At 44.6% G+C, this 18949-nt stretch overlaps 1 protein-coding gene across 1 annotated transcript in view; it reads left to right on the plus strand.

Moving 5' to 3' along the window:
- The window catches only part of POU2F3 (POU class 2 homeobox 3), a 41922-nt gene extending 29485 nt beyond the window's left edge, over positions 1 to 12437 (plus strand). The window contains exons 5-14 of the mRNA XM_063355309.1: positions 580 to 684; positions 2274 to 2376; positions 5612 to 5694; positions 5834 to 6016; positions 6404 to 6545; positions 7460 to 7596; positions 8885 to 9046; positions 10615 to 10681; positions 11264 to 11396; positions 12322 to 12437. Coding sequence (XP_063211379.1) covers positions 580 to 684; positions 2274 to 2376; positions 5612 to 5694; positions 5834 to 6016; positions 6404 to 6545; positions 7460 to 7596; positions 8885 to 9046; positions 10615 to 10681; positions 11264 to 11396; positions 12322 to 12361 — 1155 coding nt within the window. The 3' untranslated portion in view covers positions 12362 to 12437. The remainder of the gene's footprint in view (positions 1 to 579; positions 685 to 2273; positions 2377 to 5611; positions 5695 to 5833; positions 6017 to 6403; positions 6546 to 7459; positions 7597 to 8884; positions 9047 to 10614; positions 10682 to 11263; positions 11397 to 12321) is intronic.
- The last annotated feature ends 6512 nt before the right edge of the window (positions 12438 to 18949 follow it).

The raw sequence follows: 18949 nt of genomic DNA on the forward strand, positions 1-18949 counted from the left end.
TACTTTTGGTGCCTGGGGTGCTGCATTTTCAAGTCTGGAAGATTACACTGCTTTTTGAGGTCTTTTACTTCATGACCTTTCCTTTCCCATCCCCTTGTACCATTCTCTGCCACCTGCAGAACAAAATAAGAGGCTATCTATAGCCAACCCTGCCAACGGGTTGTGAGTCGTGATTTATAAAGGATAATTGCTTCACGTCTTCCTTAAAACTCCACAAAATGCCACAGTGTTTTGTCCGAGGAAAGCACTCACATGCTTTAAACCTTGCTAAGTCACTGGAACTTTGTTACTTCCTAAAGTGTTTTAATTAATGTGTTTTAATTGGGCAAACTGCAAGCTTCCCCTTGGCTTGGCAGAGCAGGAAAACTGTTCGTGTTATAAACTGGAGAGCAGAAGTGGGGAACGACCATGCCTTTCTGCAAAGCCAGGGATGGAAGCAGTGAGTCCTGACCTCTAACTTTTCTCTGAAAGGAGCCCCTTCCCAATACCTTCCAGCCTCTCAGGCTCTGAGCCACCCCACGCCTCCGCCATCCCCTTGTCTCTGCTCCCTAATGCTACAATTACTTTGCTCTTTTTCAGATTAAAACTGAAGACCTCAGCGACTCCTTGCAAGCTACAATCCCCCCTAGGTCAGGTCACCTTGTGCAGGGATCATCAATGATGCCTGGAAGCCAAATCGCGGGGGTAAGTAACTTCGCTGCTTCAGGGATCCAGAAGTCTGAAATGGCAGTGGTTAGGGAACCTCCGGAGAAGAGCCTGGTGGTTTTGACACACTTGCCAGATTACGTATGCCTTTTGACAGTGGCAAAAGGAGACTCGAGGGTATGATGGACGCTAAATTGAAAAAGTGAATTTGTTTTGGCAAAAGTCAGCTTCCTCCTCAGCCTCTTTCTTTTCTGCAGAAAAACTGCATGTGTTCAAAGGCAGACTGGACACATACTTGGAAGAGATTTCCTTTGAGGGTTTACTAAGTAGGCAAACCACACCATGCTCAGGCAATCCCTTGAACTGAAAATAATGGGAGGCTGAGACAATACCAAGGGGAAGCATTTGATATGCTTGCCCCGGTCTTCCTCTTTCGTGAACACCTGGTTAATGCCATTGTTGGAGATGGGATCCTAGGCTAGATTAACTCTTGAACTGAACCAGTGTAGTCATCTTTGAATATGTTGGTTCCAATTGATTTACACAAGAGAAGAAACTGATTCCTTGAGGGATTTTTTTTTTTTCTAAGGTAAAAAATTGGAGTTTAGCACTTAACTCTTGTTAAATGCCAGTGGAAGTTAGATGCCAGAAGGCCACACAGCTGCTCAGTAATCTCTTCCCTCATTCTTTTGTGGGGTATTCAGATCCCTTACACAATGTGGGGACAGTTCAAGTTCCCCAAGGCTTCAAAACAGTTCTTGAGAAGCTCAAAGAGCTCATCTTGTTGAGTAATGTGCTCCTCTAAAAAGGTACCTCTAAAAAGAGTTGGTCTTATCAGGGCTTTTTTTTTTGTGTGTGTGTGTGTGTGTCTATCCCAAGCAATGCAAACTCTTATCCCCTAATCCCTACAACAGACATGGAGCTGGAACCCCCGTAATGTGGAAGAGCGCTGGGATGTAATCCTCATCTCTCAGTACCTATCGCCCGCTCTCCTCAATGCAGGGTGGGGAATTCCTGTCAGCTATGTGGCGAAGGACAGGGAATGGTTTCAGATCTGGTCACTGTGTCCCTTGCAATGCGGTTGCTGTTGGTGCAGAGAATCAGGCACTGCTGGGCATTGCTTCTTTCCCATCTCGGCACACGGCTGTCTGGTAAATCAGTCTTCTATGGAAAGTAGGCTCTCGGTGTTCGTGAGATGGGACAGTCAGCTGCACATTCCTGTGTAATTTTAGGGAGTTGACTCTCTGAGAACACATTATCTGGAAGAAACTGAAATCCAAGAGGTTTCCCTGTTACTCCTAACAACTGGGTTTTGATTGTCAGTGCCTCAAAAACATCATTTTTCAAGAATTTACTTTTCAGATAGAAGTAGACAATTCTCCATGTGGACGTCTGCGTGCACAGAATTCTTCTTATACAGCTGAAATCTTCTCATCCTGGAGTACTTATGGATCTGTAGCTCTCCAGTGCATGAATTACACAAATCCGGCGTGTTGACAGTTAAATGTAAAGTGGGGAGGAGGTCAAGGACAGCATAAAAGAGCAGGGAAGCTTTATAGAGGAGAATGATACTGTGTGTAGAGCAGACATCTCTGAGTGGTGGTGTTCCCTTTGCTTTTTCCCCATAGGATATGAGCTCTCTTCACACCCTGCAGCAACTTGTATTGCTTCCTGGTCATATGCAGTCAGTTCCCCAGTTTCTACTGTCTCAGTCTCAGGCCGGACAGCAAGGTAAGAGCGCTAAAAGCTGAAAGGGGCATTGTTATAAGCAGATACATATCTAGGAAAAACCTCCGTTCTCATGACTGTCGCTTTTAATCCGATCTGTTACTTTTTCACAGCATGATGGTGTCTGTGTTACCAGATGCGTTTCGCCCCACTTTTCCCCCTGTTCCCACAGTTGGGATGATCCCAGTAGTTTCTCTGGGAAGGATCCAGTTCCGGAGATGCTCCTGGCACCTGTGGCTTGAGTGCGCCGAGAGTGCCACCTTGGGGCCAGCCTTTGCAGGCTTGGTGGGGATCCCACCTCCGAAATTCAGGAGAGCGTCTGGTTGGCTTTGAGCAGAAGAGCCAGGAGCGTGCTCCTTGGGAGCAGTTGCAGCCTGCCTGGGCTCCCAGCCTGGCTGGGTTGGCGCTCTTCATCTCTTCCAGAAAACAGAGGAGAGGTTGAGTTGATCTCTCTAATACCTTAGAGGGAGAGTGAATCCAGGGAAGGAGCTGAGCTGCTCTGGTGGAAGGATGATGCTGGCACTAGAACAAACATCTCTAACCTCGCCAGGAGCAAGCCGGGGATGAGAGCTGAGAGGTTTGGAGTTGCCAGTGGTTGTTCCCAAATCTCACTCCAAGCCATGGGGCAGGAGAGGACAGGAGGTCTAGCTACTTCTGAAACACAGTGTAATCAGCTCCATGAAAGGGCTGAGGACTGAACTCAGTGCTTGAGAAAGTGCCTGTGTTTCTATTTTTACCGCTGATATTTTTTATGGCATTTCTCCAACAACAGAGATACAGACATGCTATTGATGAAGTTTTATGCCGCTTGTGGACAGACAAATGCAGGCTTTGATCCATAACCTGACAGACGCAAAGGGACTTGGGTCCTTTGCTCACATTCTTGATTTATTCCGGTCCCTCCGTATGAACCAAAATTCAGAATTAAAATGTTAAAATCTCTGCAGCTTGAATCCACTGGCACATATGCTCCAAAAGAAAACCTGTAATGTAGGCAAGTGGGAAACCTATTTCTCGTTGACAGTATATAAACTCTTCTCTCTGCCAAATTATGTTAAGCGATGTAAAATGAAACTACTTGATATAAACTGCTTGAATATATATTTACCAATAATCTATAATTTAGTTTGTTTGAAATGGCAGAGTCGGGATAATATGTTGCATACTGTCTGCAACTTAATTCACATGTAATAGGAAACACATTATACTGCAAAACAGAACTTGGTTCCTTTTACAGAGTTAGAGTTTCTTATGTTAAGTGACTTCCTTCGGCAGCTATAACCCCTCCAACAGATGGCCCCTTGTTTGGCCATGAGCCCTTTTGGTTCCAGACTTGGTAAAGATGGGATAGTCTGGCCAGCAGACAGCTTTTTGTGCAAGAGCACTTCCATTTGAATAGATGATTGCAAGGTTTTAATGATCCTTTGCCATGTGCACGCACAGCCACTGGGGAGTGAAAGTGAAGGCACAGATAGGTTGTATGGAATTAGTTGTTTGGACAGATACAGGTGAAGCATTCTTCATACCAGAGATGTGCAAAATATTCCTGAAGTTGTCCCTCCGGCCATCGTGGGAACTCCCTTGATGTTTCCTGAGTTCTGACTGATGGGTACATCAGTTCATGGATTTCATGGCCGAAGTGACTTGGCTGTGGGCTTAACCTTTACAAGAGGACGCGTGTTTTCATTTGTTTTTTGTATTTTAAAGCTGTTTTTAAGTCAAGTAAGTTCCCAGGTCTGATTCATTATGCCCTGATGTGATTCATTGTGCAGCCCTTCAAACAGCTAAGGCTGGCGCACTTGAATAAGGGGGTGAGCTCTGTGCTGTAAAGGTGGAAACAAGCAGCCAGGTAGATGCTGGGAATCCTCACAGACAAAATATTGCTGCTGAAGTCTTCATCTTACGAAAACACAGCCTTGGTGTCATCAGCTGTCAAACCAGTGATTCCTGAATCCAGTCCATAATTTTCATTTGAGCTAGAGCTTAACTTTCGCAAAGGTGTTCAATCATGATTTTAAAGACTCCAAATGACAGAGCATCCGCCATGTCCCTAGGCAAGCCATTCCAGTGATTAATTACCTTCACTGTTAAAAATGTGCACCTCATTACCAGCCTGCATTTGAAATTCAAAGTTGTTCCAGCATTAGAGAAAGCTTATTGAAACACCAATATAAATAAATAAATGGGATCCTGCACTTTCAGATCTAAATTAAAAAAGGAAAGACAGAGAGTGGGGACTGATTGATTCTGGAGATTATCTTTTTTCCTTTTTTTTTTTTTTTTTTTTTTTTCAGCAGAAGTCCATAAATTTCTATAGTTTTCCCTATAATTGTCAGTTACAATCAATAGCATATCTTGACTGTTTCAAGAAAGGTTATAAATCCTCACTAAATTCTATAGGCTTCACTCACAACAGACTTGAAGAACCTGACTAAATTTCTAGGGAACTACACTGCTTCCGTTGCTACTTAATCCTTTAGGACATTCCCTGTGAGACATATAGGCTTGTGCTTGGCAGTTTGTCAACTAAACCATTACACACTCTCCATAAATACTAGTTTTTGTTAGTTTTATAGATTTCCCTTCTTTTTTCCTTTCATCATTTTGTGTCAGTTTATATATTCCAAAAGAAATTCAATTTATTTGAAATACAGTGGGGTAGAAAAGAAAGGGTCAGATGGCTTCAAAATGACACTTCAAAATGAAATGTAGAAAGCAGAGTGGGTAGGCTCATGAGATTAATTGTGGGATCGGGGTTTTTTTAATAAGATCAAGTGGCTGAAAGTTGGAGTCAGAAAAGCTTCTACTGGAAATAAGACACACTTTTCTTCTTTCTTAACAGCTAGAGTGATTAAGCACTGGGAGAGAACACCACTAAGGATGTAGTAAATTCTCTGCTGCTTGACATCTAGAATCAAAGTTAGATGTCTGTCCCCTACTTCAATCTTAGGTTAATGAGCTACGTGCAGGGATCAGTGGATGAGATATTTTACCTGTGTCATTATTGTAATAATCCCTTTCAGCCGAATGCACCATGAAAAGAACGTTTCCTTTCTCATAGTCCAACTCAGAGCCAACCACCTTTGTAACGGCTGAAATTCTCATATTTTGAACAAGAGCTAACTAGCGTTTTCCATTCAGAGCTTCACAAGCCTTTCCTGTGCAGAGTGAGGTTCAGCTGCCGAGGTGCTGAGGAAGGAGCTGCTCTGATCAGATGTGTCTCTCTTTCTCTCCTCAGCTTTGCAGCCAAACATCCTCTCCTTCCCTCAGCAGCAGGGCAGCCTTCTCCTCTCCCAACCGGGACCCAGCCTGGCATCGCAGGTAACTTGCCTCAGCATACACTCCCACCCTGAGAAGCACTCGGCTACAAAGGTGCTGCTGCATTAAGGGCAAATAGCAGAGAAGATGGCGTAATTTTCTATTGTTGTGATTTGATGCATCTTTTTTGTTGTTTTAACAGGCTGTGGGTCGTTCTGGGCTCCCTGGCTCATCGGTTGAACCCCACCTGGACGTACCCCAGCATTTGCAAGTGGCAAAGCACCTAACTCCATCAGGAGCATCTGAGGAACCCAGTGACCTGGAGGAGCTGGAAAAGTTTGCTAAGACTTTCAAGCAAAGGCGAATCAAACTGGGGTTCACGCAGGTGAGCAGCCTCATCAATGGGAAGCGTCGTGATGTGGACATGTTGGACTGGGGAAGTCTGTGGCAGAGGCATGGATGGAGGATGGAGGAAGGGCTGGATTAGATACAATTTGGCTTTCTTTGGAGCATCCCCTTCCAAAATATGAAGAGACAAACCCTTCCTAATACCTCATTACCATGACCTCATTTTCTGCACCTTCTCCAATACACAAAGGCTCCAGGGGTGTGGGGCAGATTCCTGTGGAAAGAGAAGTCACTTTCTCTGGAAGGCAGGACATGGAAACAAGACTGAACCCATTCTGGAAGCAACCTGAGAGGTGGTCTGACAGCAGGAAGCTGTGAGGGGGGTTTTCTGAGCTCATGTTGTGATTTGGATCTTCTCTGGCAGGGTGATGTTGGACTTGCCATGGGGAAGCTCTATGGCAATGATTTCAGCCAGACCACCATTTCCCGCTTCGAGGCTCTCAACCTGAGCTTTAAGAATATGTGCAAGCTCAAACCCCTGCTGGAGAAGTGGCTGAGTGACGCAGGTAGGTGACATTACACGCAGAAATGCCACCAGTCTTGGCCAGGATGAGAGGATCCATCCAGGAACTTCCAATAAAATCCAGGAAAATTGGAGCTTGAGCTAAGACCTCTCAGATCCATGGCTGGGCTAGTAACAGACCGCCTTCCGCTGTGGATTGCACAGCAGGTTGCACGGCAGCCTAGATATCAAATCACTTCTGTCCTTTCTTTCTGGCCCTATGGGATTCACACTGCAGTTTGGTGGCTGGGGCAGTCCCTTCCTGCAACACCTTTTGCTCTGTCGCATGGCCTGGGGCAAACCACTGGGCTAGTCCATTCAGTCCCTCCCTGTGTAAGCTGGAAAGGATAGGAAGGGACTCCTAAAGGGCTCAGAGATCAGCCCATGATTAGTAATTAGAAAAGGAAGGTATCACTGCAAGGGGAATCCCCAGTAGCAGCGGGGATTGGGCTGGCGTCCTCTGCTGGCTGCAAACCATAGCAGGAACGAATGGCTTTAGTCTCATGTGCTTTACCCAGCCCTTCAGCAGTTGCATGTTTGACCGATTTATCGTGTCAGGAGGTGTCTCAGCTACATGAGGCCTGATCCTGGTGGTGTAAGTCAACATCTTTAACCATGTGAAATTAAATCATTGGAAAATGTGTAGTCCCCATCAGAGCAGGCTGGAAATCAAGCTGGAAAAAGGAAAAACAGTGTGTTGATTAAAATTTTAGCACTCATATTTCTTTCCTGATTTGGACAATATCATTGATGGAATTGGGACTGTTGAAACAATTTTAATCACTATCAGAGGAAAGACACACAATGTAGGAACATTTTATTTATTTTACGAGGTGCCAGAGTTCCCAGAAAGGATCTAGAAATGAAAATAACTCATTATCTTCTTGAATATCTCTTTTGCCTTCCCTCTTCCTCCAGAATCTGCTCCTTTGGATTCTTCCATGAGCACTCCCAATTCCTACCCCTCAGTGAATGAGATGTTTGGACGGAAAAGAAAGAAGCGTACCAGCATTGAGACCAACATTCGCTCCACGCTGGAGAAAAGATTTCAAGATGTGAGGGGAAAATCTTTCAAAGTGTTGTGAACTCTCTCTGAGTTTGGCATTTGCTAGGTCATAGTAGCACTGAATCCTCAAAAAAAAAAAAAAAAAAGAGATAGCGGGTTAGAAAATGCTTGAAGGGGTTAACAGGAAAAGCCACAAAACAAAAGAAATGAGACATAATATTTCCTTGGTAAATGTTGTTTTAAAGGAGTTGCGATTTCATCACCACACCTCCCCATTATCGTCCACTGACGGGTGCCCTAGCTAAAGCCGGTCTGCTGCACCCACCTCTTCCCTTTGCGAGTTGCAGGCGTGTGTCACGGGAACTGTGTGGCCATGGGAGCCGTGTGGCCACGGTCCAGCACCGAAACGGATGCCCCGTTAAGCAGGTCTTGTGAGACCACAGAACTAGTTGCTCCAGATATTGCTGCTGAATCATTTCAGAAGTGGAGCCTTTCACTTTTTAAGCATCAAGATTTTCAAGAAAAATCACTACAGACAGCAAACAAAGCTTTAAATCAGTAGGACTAAATTGTACATTGAAAATTTTTCATCAAAACTGTTTTTGACCAGTTCTCATTTTTTCTCAGTTTCTCCCTCATACCTGATCGTATCAAAACTTCCTCCTAAGACTGTTAACGACAACAAAAGACAGTCATTGTCAGATCATTATGGGCACCTCATTTTTAGCTGGTATGAGGCATTCTTTGTAATGGGAAAACTGTCTTGGCATCTCTGTGCTAGGTATTTTTGACCCTCAAGTGTCCAACTCAGATCAAAACCCCTAGAGCTAAATGCTGTCAAATGCACCAGAAAATAAGTGATGCAGAAGAAAGGATAAGTACTCTTATTTCCCTTTATAAATGAGGGATGGAAGAAGAAAGAGAAGAAATGGCTTTCTGAGATGGCGCAGGTAGGCGTACAAACAGCACTCAGAGCTTGTGTGTCCTGTGCAGTGATAAGAAGCCCACCAGTCATTAGCTTCCCCGCAAGCAATGATTTAGGGTGCTGTTAAGATCAAAGAGTGTGGTGCTTTATGCAATAACAGGACAAGGTACTGTGACTCATCCCCCACTGATTCCATGAGACTTGATGTTGAATCACAGGCACTTTCTGGGTCACAGAACATAATCTCTCACCCTAATATTTACTCTTTGTCTTAGAAGTAAATTTTCTCCCCTCACCAGTTTACAGCCAACCCCACCCTTGTCCTCTGCCTTTCCAGCAGCAGAAGCATACACTGATGCTGTAAGTTACAGCTCTTTGGGGCTTTCTTTAACCTCCTGCCCTCTCTCAGCAGAACCCCAAGCCCAGTTCAGAAGAGATATCCTTGATAGCAGAGCAGCTCTCCATGGAAAAGGAGGTGGTTCGGGTCTGGTTCTGCAACCGGCGCCAGAAGGAAAAACGCATCAGCTGCCCAATGCCATCCCCCATCAAATCACCCATCTACAATTCCAGACTGGTGAGAGACTTTGATTTAAGGGAGTTCTACATGCCATCCAGCCAAGTAGGGAAAAGGGTGGGAGGGATACAGCAGGCTTTGCTGGAAAAGGAGACAGGACATGTCCTTGTACACACCAGCCCACTCTGCAGCCTGGTGGGCTTCCACTACACCTGCAGAGAGGCAGCTGGGCTAGCCACGGGCTGGGCATAGACTCAACATCCCAACCTGAATAGAATCTCATGCTCACATTTATACAACATTTATTTTTATTCTATTAATGAAAACAATAGAAAGAAAATACAAGTTTACCAGAAGGTGCAGGTCAGTTTAATTGTAGGATAATTTATCCAAATAGGGGGTGCTATCCCAAAATTTTTCACCCTAAGATTGGTAAATAAAAGCTTTCTGAAGTTAATGGAGGAGGAATCAGTATTCCATGGAATGAGAATTACATCCACTCATGTCAATTTAGTCGTTAACTCTGAAATCTAATGGTAACAATTTACATATCAGTTTGCTGGTTTACATCTGTGCAGAAAGGCAGAGCACACTTCAGTAGTGCTAGCTGTCCTCTCATGTTGTACATTCACATTTTGGCAAGCATATTTTCATTGCCGGGAAGGATGAGGAAAAGAGAAACTGTTGTGAGAGTTGGTGAAAGCCTGTTCCTGTAATCTGCTGTTGGTGGCTACTGTGGATAACAAGCTACTATTGCGTTTCTAAGTTAATAGTTGCTTCCACCTATAAAAGTGTCAGGAACCTCCCCACAGTGTTGTTAGTGCTGGAGCACATGTGAGTGGGAGGGAGAGTACATATTCACAAGCAATATTTTATCTTGAAATCTTCTGTGTTTTGGAATTATGCATCAGAAGGCAGCAAAACATCACAAGAAGCTGGATCACTTGTTGCACAACACATTTGGTCTACAGTCACAAACACAAAATGCTGCTTGCAAGCCATGAATTTTTAGAGCAGCAGCTTTGGTGAATAGTTTTCCTGTGAACACATTCTACGAGGTATGTCTTTGCTCATCAGTCATTCTGAACAACGTGCTGCCTGTAGTTAAAGTATCACGGTTGAACAACAAATGCCCCAGGCTCGCTTTGCGTGCAGCCACCAAATTACTAATTGTCACCTGAGAATTCTCACCCATCAAGAACTCCACAAAGGAAAAGGGATTATTTGTGCCCAAGACCAGAGTGAGCTGGGATGTTTCTGACTAGGAACATCAGGGCTGAAACATCCAAAGGGCAGTGGCTCCTACCAACGGGACCTCAGGACTTCCAGAAAGTTTGGCTTGCATTTGATAATTTCGGGCTTTTCCATAGCTGATCCATAAATTTAGACCTGTGTAGAGAGTGTCAGGCATATGTAATGCTCATTCCGATTTCTTTGCACGGCCCTGGATACGACAATGGTGGTTCTACGCTACACTATGAATAGAAATATCTATGAGAGCCTCAGATGTAGATAAAAAGGCTGCCTGGGAGCCAGCACGCTCTAAAAGGAATACGAAAGGAGTGGCATTTTATGATCTATACCCTCATAGTGCCAAGTGCTTACTGTTTGCTTCTGTTTCTCTCTAGGTGTCTACCTCAGGGTCCTTGGGGCCCCTCTCCGTCAATCCAGTGCATAGCACCATGCCTGGGACCGGTAAGCCTTGAGAAACCTGCCTCACTCACTATTCCTTCCCTCCTTCCTCTGCTCCTGCTCTGGTTTCTAGGTCATATTTGCAGGCCACTCTTAATAAGACCCTTGGGTTTGGCTGGGGAAAGTATCCCCACATAACTAGTGTACGAAGGATAAGAACAGCAGACTCTTTCTCTTGGCAGGAACAAAGACATGGAAAGCTTCCTGGGCACGGTAACATTCCCAGGATAATCCTAGGCAAATTTTACTTGGGGTGTTTAGGTTTGGGAGCCAGGCACATCTCGAAGCAAAACACGAAGAGTACTTGGGGGTAGGTTATGCTATTTCTTCAGCAGAACGTTGTCAGATCTCCTTTGAGAAGTGTCACTTCTTACACACTTCTCACACAAATAGAAACCGAGCGCTACAGAGGGAGCAGTCCTGGAGAACCCCCCCACGGATTCTGCCTTGCTGCTGCAGGGCAGACAGTGAGTCAGATGAACAGCAGGATGGGTACAAGATATGGTGGGAGGGAGTGTTCGGGCTTGGGCTGTCCTTGGCAGGAAAAGGAGATCCCCACCTTATTCTGCTTTCTCTGCTACACAGTAACATCATCGTGTTCCCCAGGGAACTCCAGCAGGCCCTCGTCCCCCGGCAGTGCACTCCATGCCAGCAGCCCCGGCACAGCCCAGAGCAACTCCAAAGCTGCAATGAACTCATCCGGTTTCAACTCTTCAGGGTAAGGCAGCGGGGGCCCACAGCTTTGCTCCTTGGTGAGGGCTTGGGAGAAAAGCAATGGGACCTTAGAGGGCAATGTGCAAGCCCTTAGAGACTCAGGCAATGTGGAGCCACATGGTGACATGTTCTTACATGAAGCTTCATGGCTAACCTGAAGCTTCTTGGGATACAGCGATTTTTCTGCTTGAAGACAAATAGTATATCAAGTTTTGACTGAAAAACTATGCTGGTTAAAAAAAGGGGAAAAGAAAACAAACGCCAAAAACCTGGATAGAAACACTGGCCATAAGGACTGTCCTAAACTAACTCCTTGTGTGGAGGAAGCAGAGGAAGGCTTGTTTTGCTGTTTCTGCTTGGGTAATCCCCTCCACAGCCAGTTTTCTCTCCTGCAGTGCCACCCAGAGAGCTCTGCTGCAAAGTAACTGTTCCACAGTGGCAGATGAAACGAGAACAAAGATTTTTCTCCTTTAAATGCTACAAAAGCATTAAGCCACGCATATGGGCTCAGAGCCCGTCTGGTTATTTCACTGAACATGCCTCTGCCACAGCCTGTGCTGCTCAGGCCTCTCTGCGCTTGTAGTTTCTGCTACACGGCATCAAGGATGCCATGTTAGTAGGAAGGCATCAGAGGGCAGAGCGTGCTACCCATAGCTGCTGGGCTTTCTAAGTCATGGATCACCCTGTGCCGTGAATCAGACCTCCTCTTACACGGAGGAAGTCCAACAGGCAGCTGAACTCATGAGCACAATGGAAGATGTTACTTAGGAAGACAGGGGGGTTGCTATGAGCTTCCTATAGGAGCAAAGGATCATTTGCTGGCTGCCAAGTCGAAGTAAGGTTACAAATGGAATAATAATGATTTTTGTTTCAAGGGAAACTGTTAACAACATGGCAATTGTAGCTTTTATTCCCTGTGTTGCAAACAGATCTTGGTACCGATGGAATCAACCTACCTACCTCCACTGAGATGACTCCTCCATCATGTGTAAAAGGAGCTCTGACTTCTAGCTATGGACCAGCTTCTCTAGGAACAATGCTTGGGGCAACCTCTGGCGTTCCAGTGCCTTCAAAATGCTGCCAAATGAAGGTCTTGTTTAAGGGAACCCATAGCAGCAGAACTCTCCAGGGACTCAAACTGCAGCTGACCTTCCCCAAGGATTCTCAATGCCAACAGTGACATTATAATACTCTTCCAGGCATTCACTTCAAGAACGAGCCCTTGCTTAGCACTATTAGCATGAAACACTGCCCTCTGCTTGCAAATCTCTGCATTCACACTGGATTGCCTGGCAATCTCTAATCTGGAAGGATTTCTGTCAGGACCCTCTTTTCCCCTCACTCATTTCAGAGCTTCCCGTAAGAAGGGTCTATCATGCTGTTACTATCACGCACACATACCATAAACCCCCAAACTGAGCCGAGGTTACCCAGTTCATTTCACCAGAGACCTGTGTCTAGATGTGAGCCTTGGTTTTCAATAGACTTCCAAGGTCAATGGCACTGTGCTTCATCCACCACTAAACTTGCTTAGCTTTGAGACATTCTGCTGTGTTTCTAAAGGTGCTTTTTTTTTGTTTGTTTGTTTCTTTCTTTCTTTTTTTTTTATTAAGTATTTTAGAGCTTTCTTATTTTTTCCTTTTAAAAAAATTGTTGTCTTTTGCAAAATTTGTGTCCAGGTCTTGTTATTGTTCACAGCTGGCCTCACTGCCCCACTGGAGGACGTCACTGTTCGAAAACCCTGGGTGAACTTCTGACTCCATTGAACACAAAAGCAGTTTGTGTTGATTTGATGGGACAAGGATTAGTCTTGACCTTCCCTTTTTTCTTTTATTCATCTTTTGGGTTTTATTGGATACCAAATGAAAACAACCTCTGGAGCAGAGGTTTGCATGTGTTCTGGTCTTCTCTGAGTTGTACGTAATGTAGCTTGCCTGTTCTCTGCAGCATGCTCTTCTCTTCCTGGGAGGGCAAGTTGTATTGCTCAGGTATGAACCTTGAGGTTTGTGTGTGTGTTTCTTAATTTCATGAGATGCCAAAGTGTAGGAAACTTCAACTTTCACAGCATATCACCAGGGAAATTGTTACTTTACAAGTCTCCACTTGAAAAGAGGTAGATATTTAATTTTGTTAAAGTAGACTTGAGTAATACAAATTCCTGTTCAGGTTGCCAATGGGTACAAATAATTAATTCAGTGGAACTAGAGTAAATGAATATCTGGTTCACAGGTTGTAAATAGCCATTTTTTTGAGCAGTAGTCTTTTTTTCTGATGGCTTTTTTTTTTTTTAGGTAAATATGAGCTTTTTTTTTTTTTTTGGTAAGTAAAAATTATCCTCTGACACTTCTGGGGAAAAAAATATTTGATCCATTGTTTCTTATCCTACTTATCCAGTCCTGTGTGATGAATTATTGCTATAGGGAGTCTGTGGACCTTAAGAGTTTCTCAGCTACCTTCACACAAAGTATTGAGCCCTCCATGTACATTGTATATAGAATCGCATTTGTTGCTTTGAGTGAGGTTTTGGTATAGCAGACACTGATGATGAGAGAGGACTGGAAAAGATAAGGTAACATTTCTTGAAAAATGGAAATTAGGAAAAATCTTTCTTTATAAAAAGTACTAAAATAAGTTTTTTAAAAATGCTCTAAGACAAAAAAGGGAGAAACTGTATTTCTGTTTCCTGGATTCCCTACCACCAGTCATTTACCTCTAACTGAAACACTTTTATCAGATCTGTTTTTCAGTGGAAACATTAAAATTAAATGAAACTTTTTTTCAACAAAATTTGTTGTGATTTAAAAAACATTTTATGTTGGGAAAGCAAGTAATGTAGATGGGAAGTATTAACCTAACTCTCCTCATTGCTGTGGCCCTTCTTTCTGCCATTACTTAAATTTTCTTACGTGCTTGGAGGGTTGATTTCAAGCCTTGTTCTCTATTGGTCTCCAACTATATTTAGAGATGTGAAATGAGTTATTTGAATATAATAATTCTAAAGCTAAGCGGTGACAGGTTTGGTACAGGTTGGGTGGGTTTTCTTGGCAGATTTCTTAAGGTTCCTACTACTGTCTCTAACAGGGACGTCCCTGCGAGAACTGCCTTCTACACCTAGAGTGACAGGAATTAAACACAACAGATTTTTCTATGGCGTGCTTTAATCACACACTAGTGGAAGATCTCTAGGAATGAATGCACTCACAGATGCACAGCCAGGGACAGGTAACAGTTTTCACCGCACACAAGATCTTTGTTACTGGATAGAGAATTGGGGTTGATACTATATTTAAGTATTTTGCCTGATTCATTTCCAGTAATTTCACGTAAGCAGCAGAGTTAAACTGGCTGGGAGGCTGGTGCGTGAGACAAAGGTATCTGTACTAAAATGGTGGAGGGCAGGAGAAACAGGAATGAACAAATCAGCAAAAACTTGTTTTGCTTTCTAACTAAATCATGCCAGTGTTTTATTGGTTTTCTTGGAAAGAAACCTCTCCAGAGTTGTGTTTCTCTCTTATCTGGTCTAAAAGATTAGGAAAACAAAAATATACTTTTACATTAAAATTTCCCTTCTGTCATAGTTAAAAAAAAAAAATCCATTCAGAAAACAAAGCATTGACCTGTACTCACGTGCAGATAAAATGTGTGGGAAGAGAACTTTCCTCTCCTGTCTCTGGCTGGGATGGCGTAAACTCCACAGCGTACTAAGATGAGCCAGCATGCACTGACGACTCAATCATACCTGCCACGGCTGAATCCTGCCAGGTGCATCGCTGTGGGCTCGTGCCTGCGGAGAAGAGATGCTCGAAGTCCTAAGGGAGAGGTGTAGGTGATAACCTCTCCCTCAAGGAGCTGCCTTTCATTGCAACACCTCGTTCGAGCTCCTGTGAGGGCTGGCCAACGCTACCAGAGGAGGATGGAGCATGAAGTGATCGTTTTTCATGCCAGCCTGAGAAGTGATTTGCATGTGAGTGTTCACTGAGCGTGCTGGAACCCTGGGAATAAAGCCAGCAGGATTTGGATTCTGACCAAACAGCAGCCCTGGCTAGGGATGAAAGAGAGGAGTGGCCGCCTCTTGCTCTGTAATTATAAAGACCCCTGAAGAAGCTTCCAGCTTTTTAAGCAATAATTTAACAATCCTTATTCAAAGGCAGTTCTATATGAAAAAGATGTTCAAGTGGCATGAAGGGATTTTGTGCCAGCCTCTCCTTCCCAAGATATAGACCTTCTTAAAATTAATACTCTACATAATGAAACAAGTGTATCACACGATGGCACGCTGCTAAGAAAATTACTCTCTCTCTCTCACTTCTTTCTTTTTTCTTTTTAATAAAATTTTGGCTATTACAAATATTTACAGATTAGCAGATAGGAAGAATGAATTTAAATCACCAATCTGTACCTTTAGGATGCCCTATCTTATTTTACTTCCTCCATGATCTTGGACAAATCACTTAATCCCCATGAGGTGATGGTGATGATAACCCTTCCCCGCTCCTAGTCCTCAACTTGTGCTAAATACCATAGTTCATGAATGGTGAACGTTACAGCTGCTTCTGCTGCCAGCCACCATAGAAGACATTTATGACACTGACCCTCAGCACAGCTCTAGTTTCCAGCTCATTTCTACTGTGAAAAATCTCGAGTTATTTCATAGATTATAAGCAATTATTTAAAAGCTCAGAAGTGACCATTATGATTGCCTTCACAACCCTAGCCTGCAAATTTTACCCAGTAATTCCTGCATTAATCCTATACCTGGTAGCTGAGCTGTAACTTGGCTACTGATTTCAGTCAGTTGACAGTCTGCTTAAACACTTGGTAAAGGGGCCCAGAGGTTTGTGAGCCTCTTTATCAAAAGAGACCAAAAATAAAGTTGTGAAAGACAGCCAACTATTTACAATAATGTATTTACATGTAGACGCTCCTATAGTATAGAGAAAATCTATCAAGATCAAAATCTGGCTCTTAACTGACGAGGACTATTCCATTTAATTTTCAGAAATTCCTCTAAGTAATTTGCTCCCACAAAAGCAGCACTGCATAAATTTTGGAATATTATTTCTGAAAGCTGGGAGGGAAATTACAAATGTATTAAATGCTGAATAACGGTATCTGCACATCAGTATTGCAGCTGAGATCAAAGCCAAGCTGTGCCAGGTGGTGTGCAAAAATATCACCAGACTTGATCTCCACTGAAAAGTTTATAAACACTGTAACAAGTCTCCCAGATTTATTGATAAACTGGTCCTGAATAGGAAAACAAACACTAGCTGCTTGTTTGTTTCACAAAAAGCTACAGTTAGAAGGGAAAGGTCTTCATTCCCTTGTCTTCTAGGAATACTTCCAGTCACACAGGAGCATCTAAGGGATTAAAAATATACAGAGCAGGAAATTCCAGCTTTCCAAGACTAAGAGTCACCTCCCACAGCCATAGATAAACAATGCAGGGCACAATTGCTCACAAGCAGGTGTGCCTCACAGTGGCTATAAGAACTCACATAATCTCCTGAACAACCTGACCTGCTATGAAAGCAGCCTTTATGCCTGAGTAGTCTTCATGCTCCCTGTCCCTGCTCTTTTCTTGAGAAGAGCTCCTGCACCGTTAGGACTCAAGCCTCAGTGACGCGAACCAGGAGTGGGTGAAGAGCCAGCTGTCAGCTGAGTCCCTGTCTAAAACCACCTCTGTGGGCCCCATCCCTATCGTTTGTGAGTATAAGGGGTGCAACCCCATTCATCTTTTATTTTTATCTGTGGCCTGGATATTCTCAAGCTCTCTGGAGAAACAGGCCAGATCCCACTCAGCTCCAAAATCAATTCAAAGACAGTATGCTTTTGGAAGTTATGGTCTGTCTGTAGGTAGACCTCTCTCTCTCGTTCCTGCTCTTCTCAGCCAGAGACAACTGAACTGGCATCCTCAGAATATAAAATGGACAGATACTCCTGCCTTTCCTCTGCACTGACAGATGCTAGAGTGCATATAGGAGGTGCACTCCTGTTAATGACTGACATCAAGGGTGACTTTTCCACTTAACTGCTGTAGGAGCTGCAGAGCTCCAGGCGAGCGTGCAGGTGTGGTAGGAGGTGGGGTACCTGATACATCTGCGATGTTTGGCAGTGCTCAGGTTCAAGCAAGACTGGGAAGGGCTGAAAAATTAACAATTTGCTCTTGGTATTTAATTTCTTTTATTGTTCATTCCCGTTTCTTTCCTTCTCTGCTTTCCAGCTGTGAGGAGAGTGACTGCAAGCTGGGAGAACAGGGCTCTGTTCCCTGCCCTTCCCAGTTTTCCCTGTGGCCTGAAGGGAGACTTTGAGCATTTCTAAGTGTCCAAATGATCCCATCAAGTGCCCTCATCATTCCCAATGCTCACAGCCTTGGGACTTACAGTCCTGGTAGAATTAGCATATGCCCTAACACTCCAGTACAATGCCTTCAGTAGCTGAGCTTAAACTCAGACTCATCTCTACAGATGCCAGCAGGGACTAGTGCCCGAGCTGCAGTGGGACTCCCGTTCTCTGTGCCGGGGGGTCCCTGCCCACACAGCGTCTGAGCTTGCTTCTGAGCAGGGGCCAAAATGCTGGCAAAGGAGAGAAAATCAGGAAGATTTAGCTCAAGTATAAGAACAACATCTAATCTACAGTCCAACTAGAAGTATATTTTAACGTGTTGCCAGAGCTTTTATAACACAGAGAACCATCCTATGGAGTGTAGCACACACATCAGACCTAAGTGACCATAGATGAGGCCTCCCATGCTCTGAGAGATTGGTTTCTCTCCCAGTGTGAAGCTCTTTGGCTATAGGGAAGGTTTGGGACACACAATCTCCTTTAGACAGTTTTTAAAGGAAATTGAATAAACAGAAATCACGTGGAACCGACCCTGAGTTCACTGTCAGGGCTTGGAGGAAGCACAGCCCTTTCCCGGTTACTCACTCCTGCCTCTGCCCGTCCCCCGTGCTCGGCCTCAGCTCAGCTCTTTGGCTCGCTCATCCTGTTCTGCGTGTTTTGTGTCCCTTCTCCCCGCGCATCCTGCACCACTCCCCAGCTCCGGACCCAAGCAGTCCCTCACTCACCGACTCCTGTCTCAGCCTCCCCAACACAAGGGTGGGCACCGTAAGCACCCCGACCCCAGCCTCTGCTTTCAAAATGAAGTACAAGACTTGAAAGGGGACTCCAGGACACTTTTTTAAAACAACAACAGGAGGACAAAAGCACCTCCTCTCTTGTCTGATTCAGCTTTATTCTTCAGTTTATTCTCCTTCACCAGAGAGAAAAATTCAGCCAAATTAAAGTCTGTGGGCCCCATGGGACTCTGAGAGGAGGGAGGGCTGAGGCTGGCTGGGGGTACCAGCCCTGCTGACACGCTCCAAACGTCCGTCCTTATTTCTCCTGCCCAGTTTCCCCCTTCCTGCCCCGGGGCACGCAGCTCTGCTGTTCGCATCCCTTTTCGCCTGCGGGGCGGGCAAGCGGGGATGGGGAGCATCCTCCGTGGCCGCGGAGAGCTGGGGTGGGGAAGGGGGCGTGTGAAGACCCTCCCCGGCAGGAGCTGCCCCGGCCGGG

This window comes from Chroicocephalus ridibundus, chromosome 18 (genome assembly GCF_963924245.1).
Source record: "Chroicocephalus ridibundus chromosome 18, bChrRid1.1, whole genome shotgun sequence".
NCBI classification, from domain to species: Eukaryota; Metazoa; Chordata; class Aves; order Charadriiformes; family Laridae; genus Chroicocephalus; species Chroicocephalus ridibundus.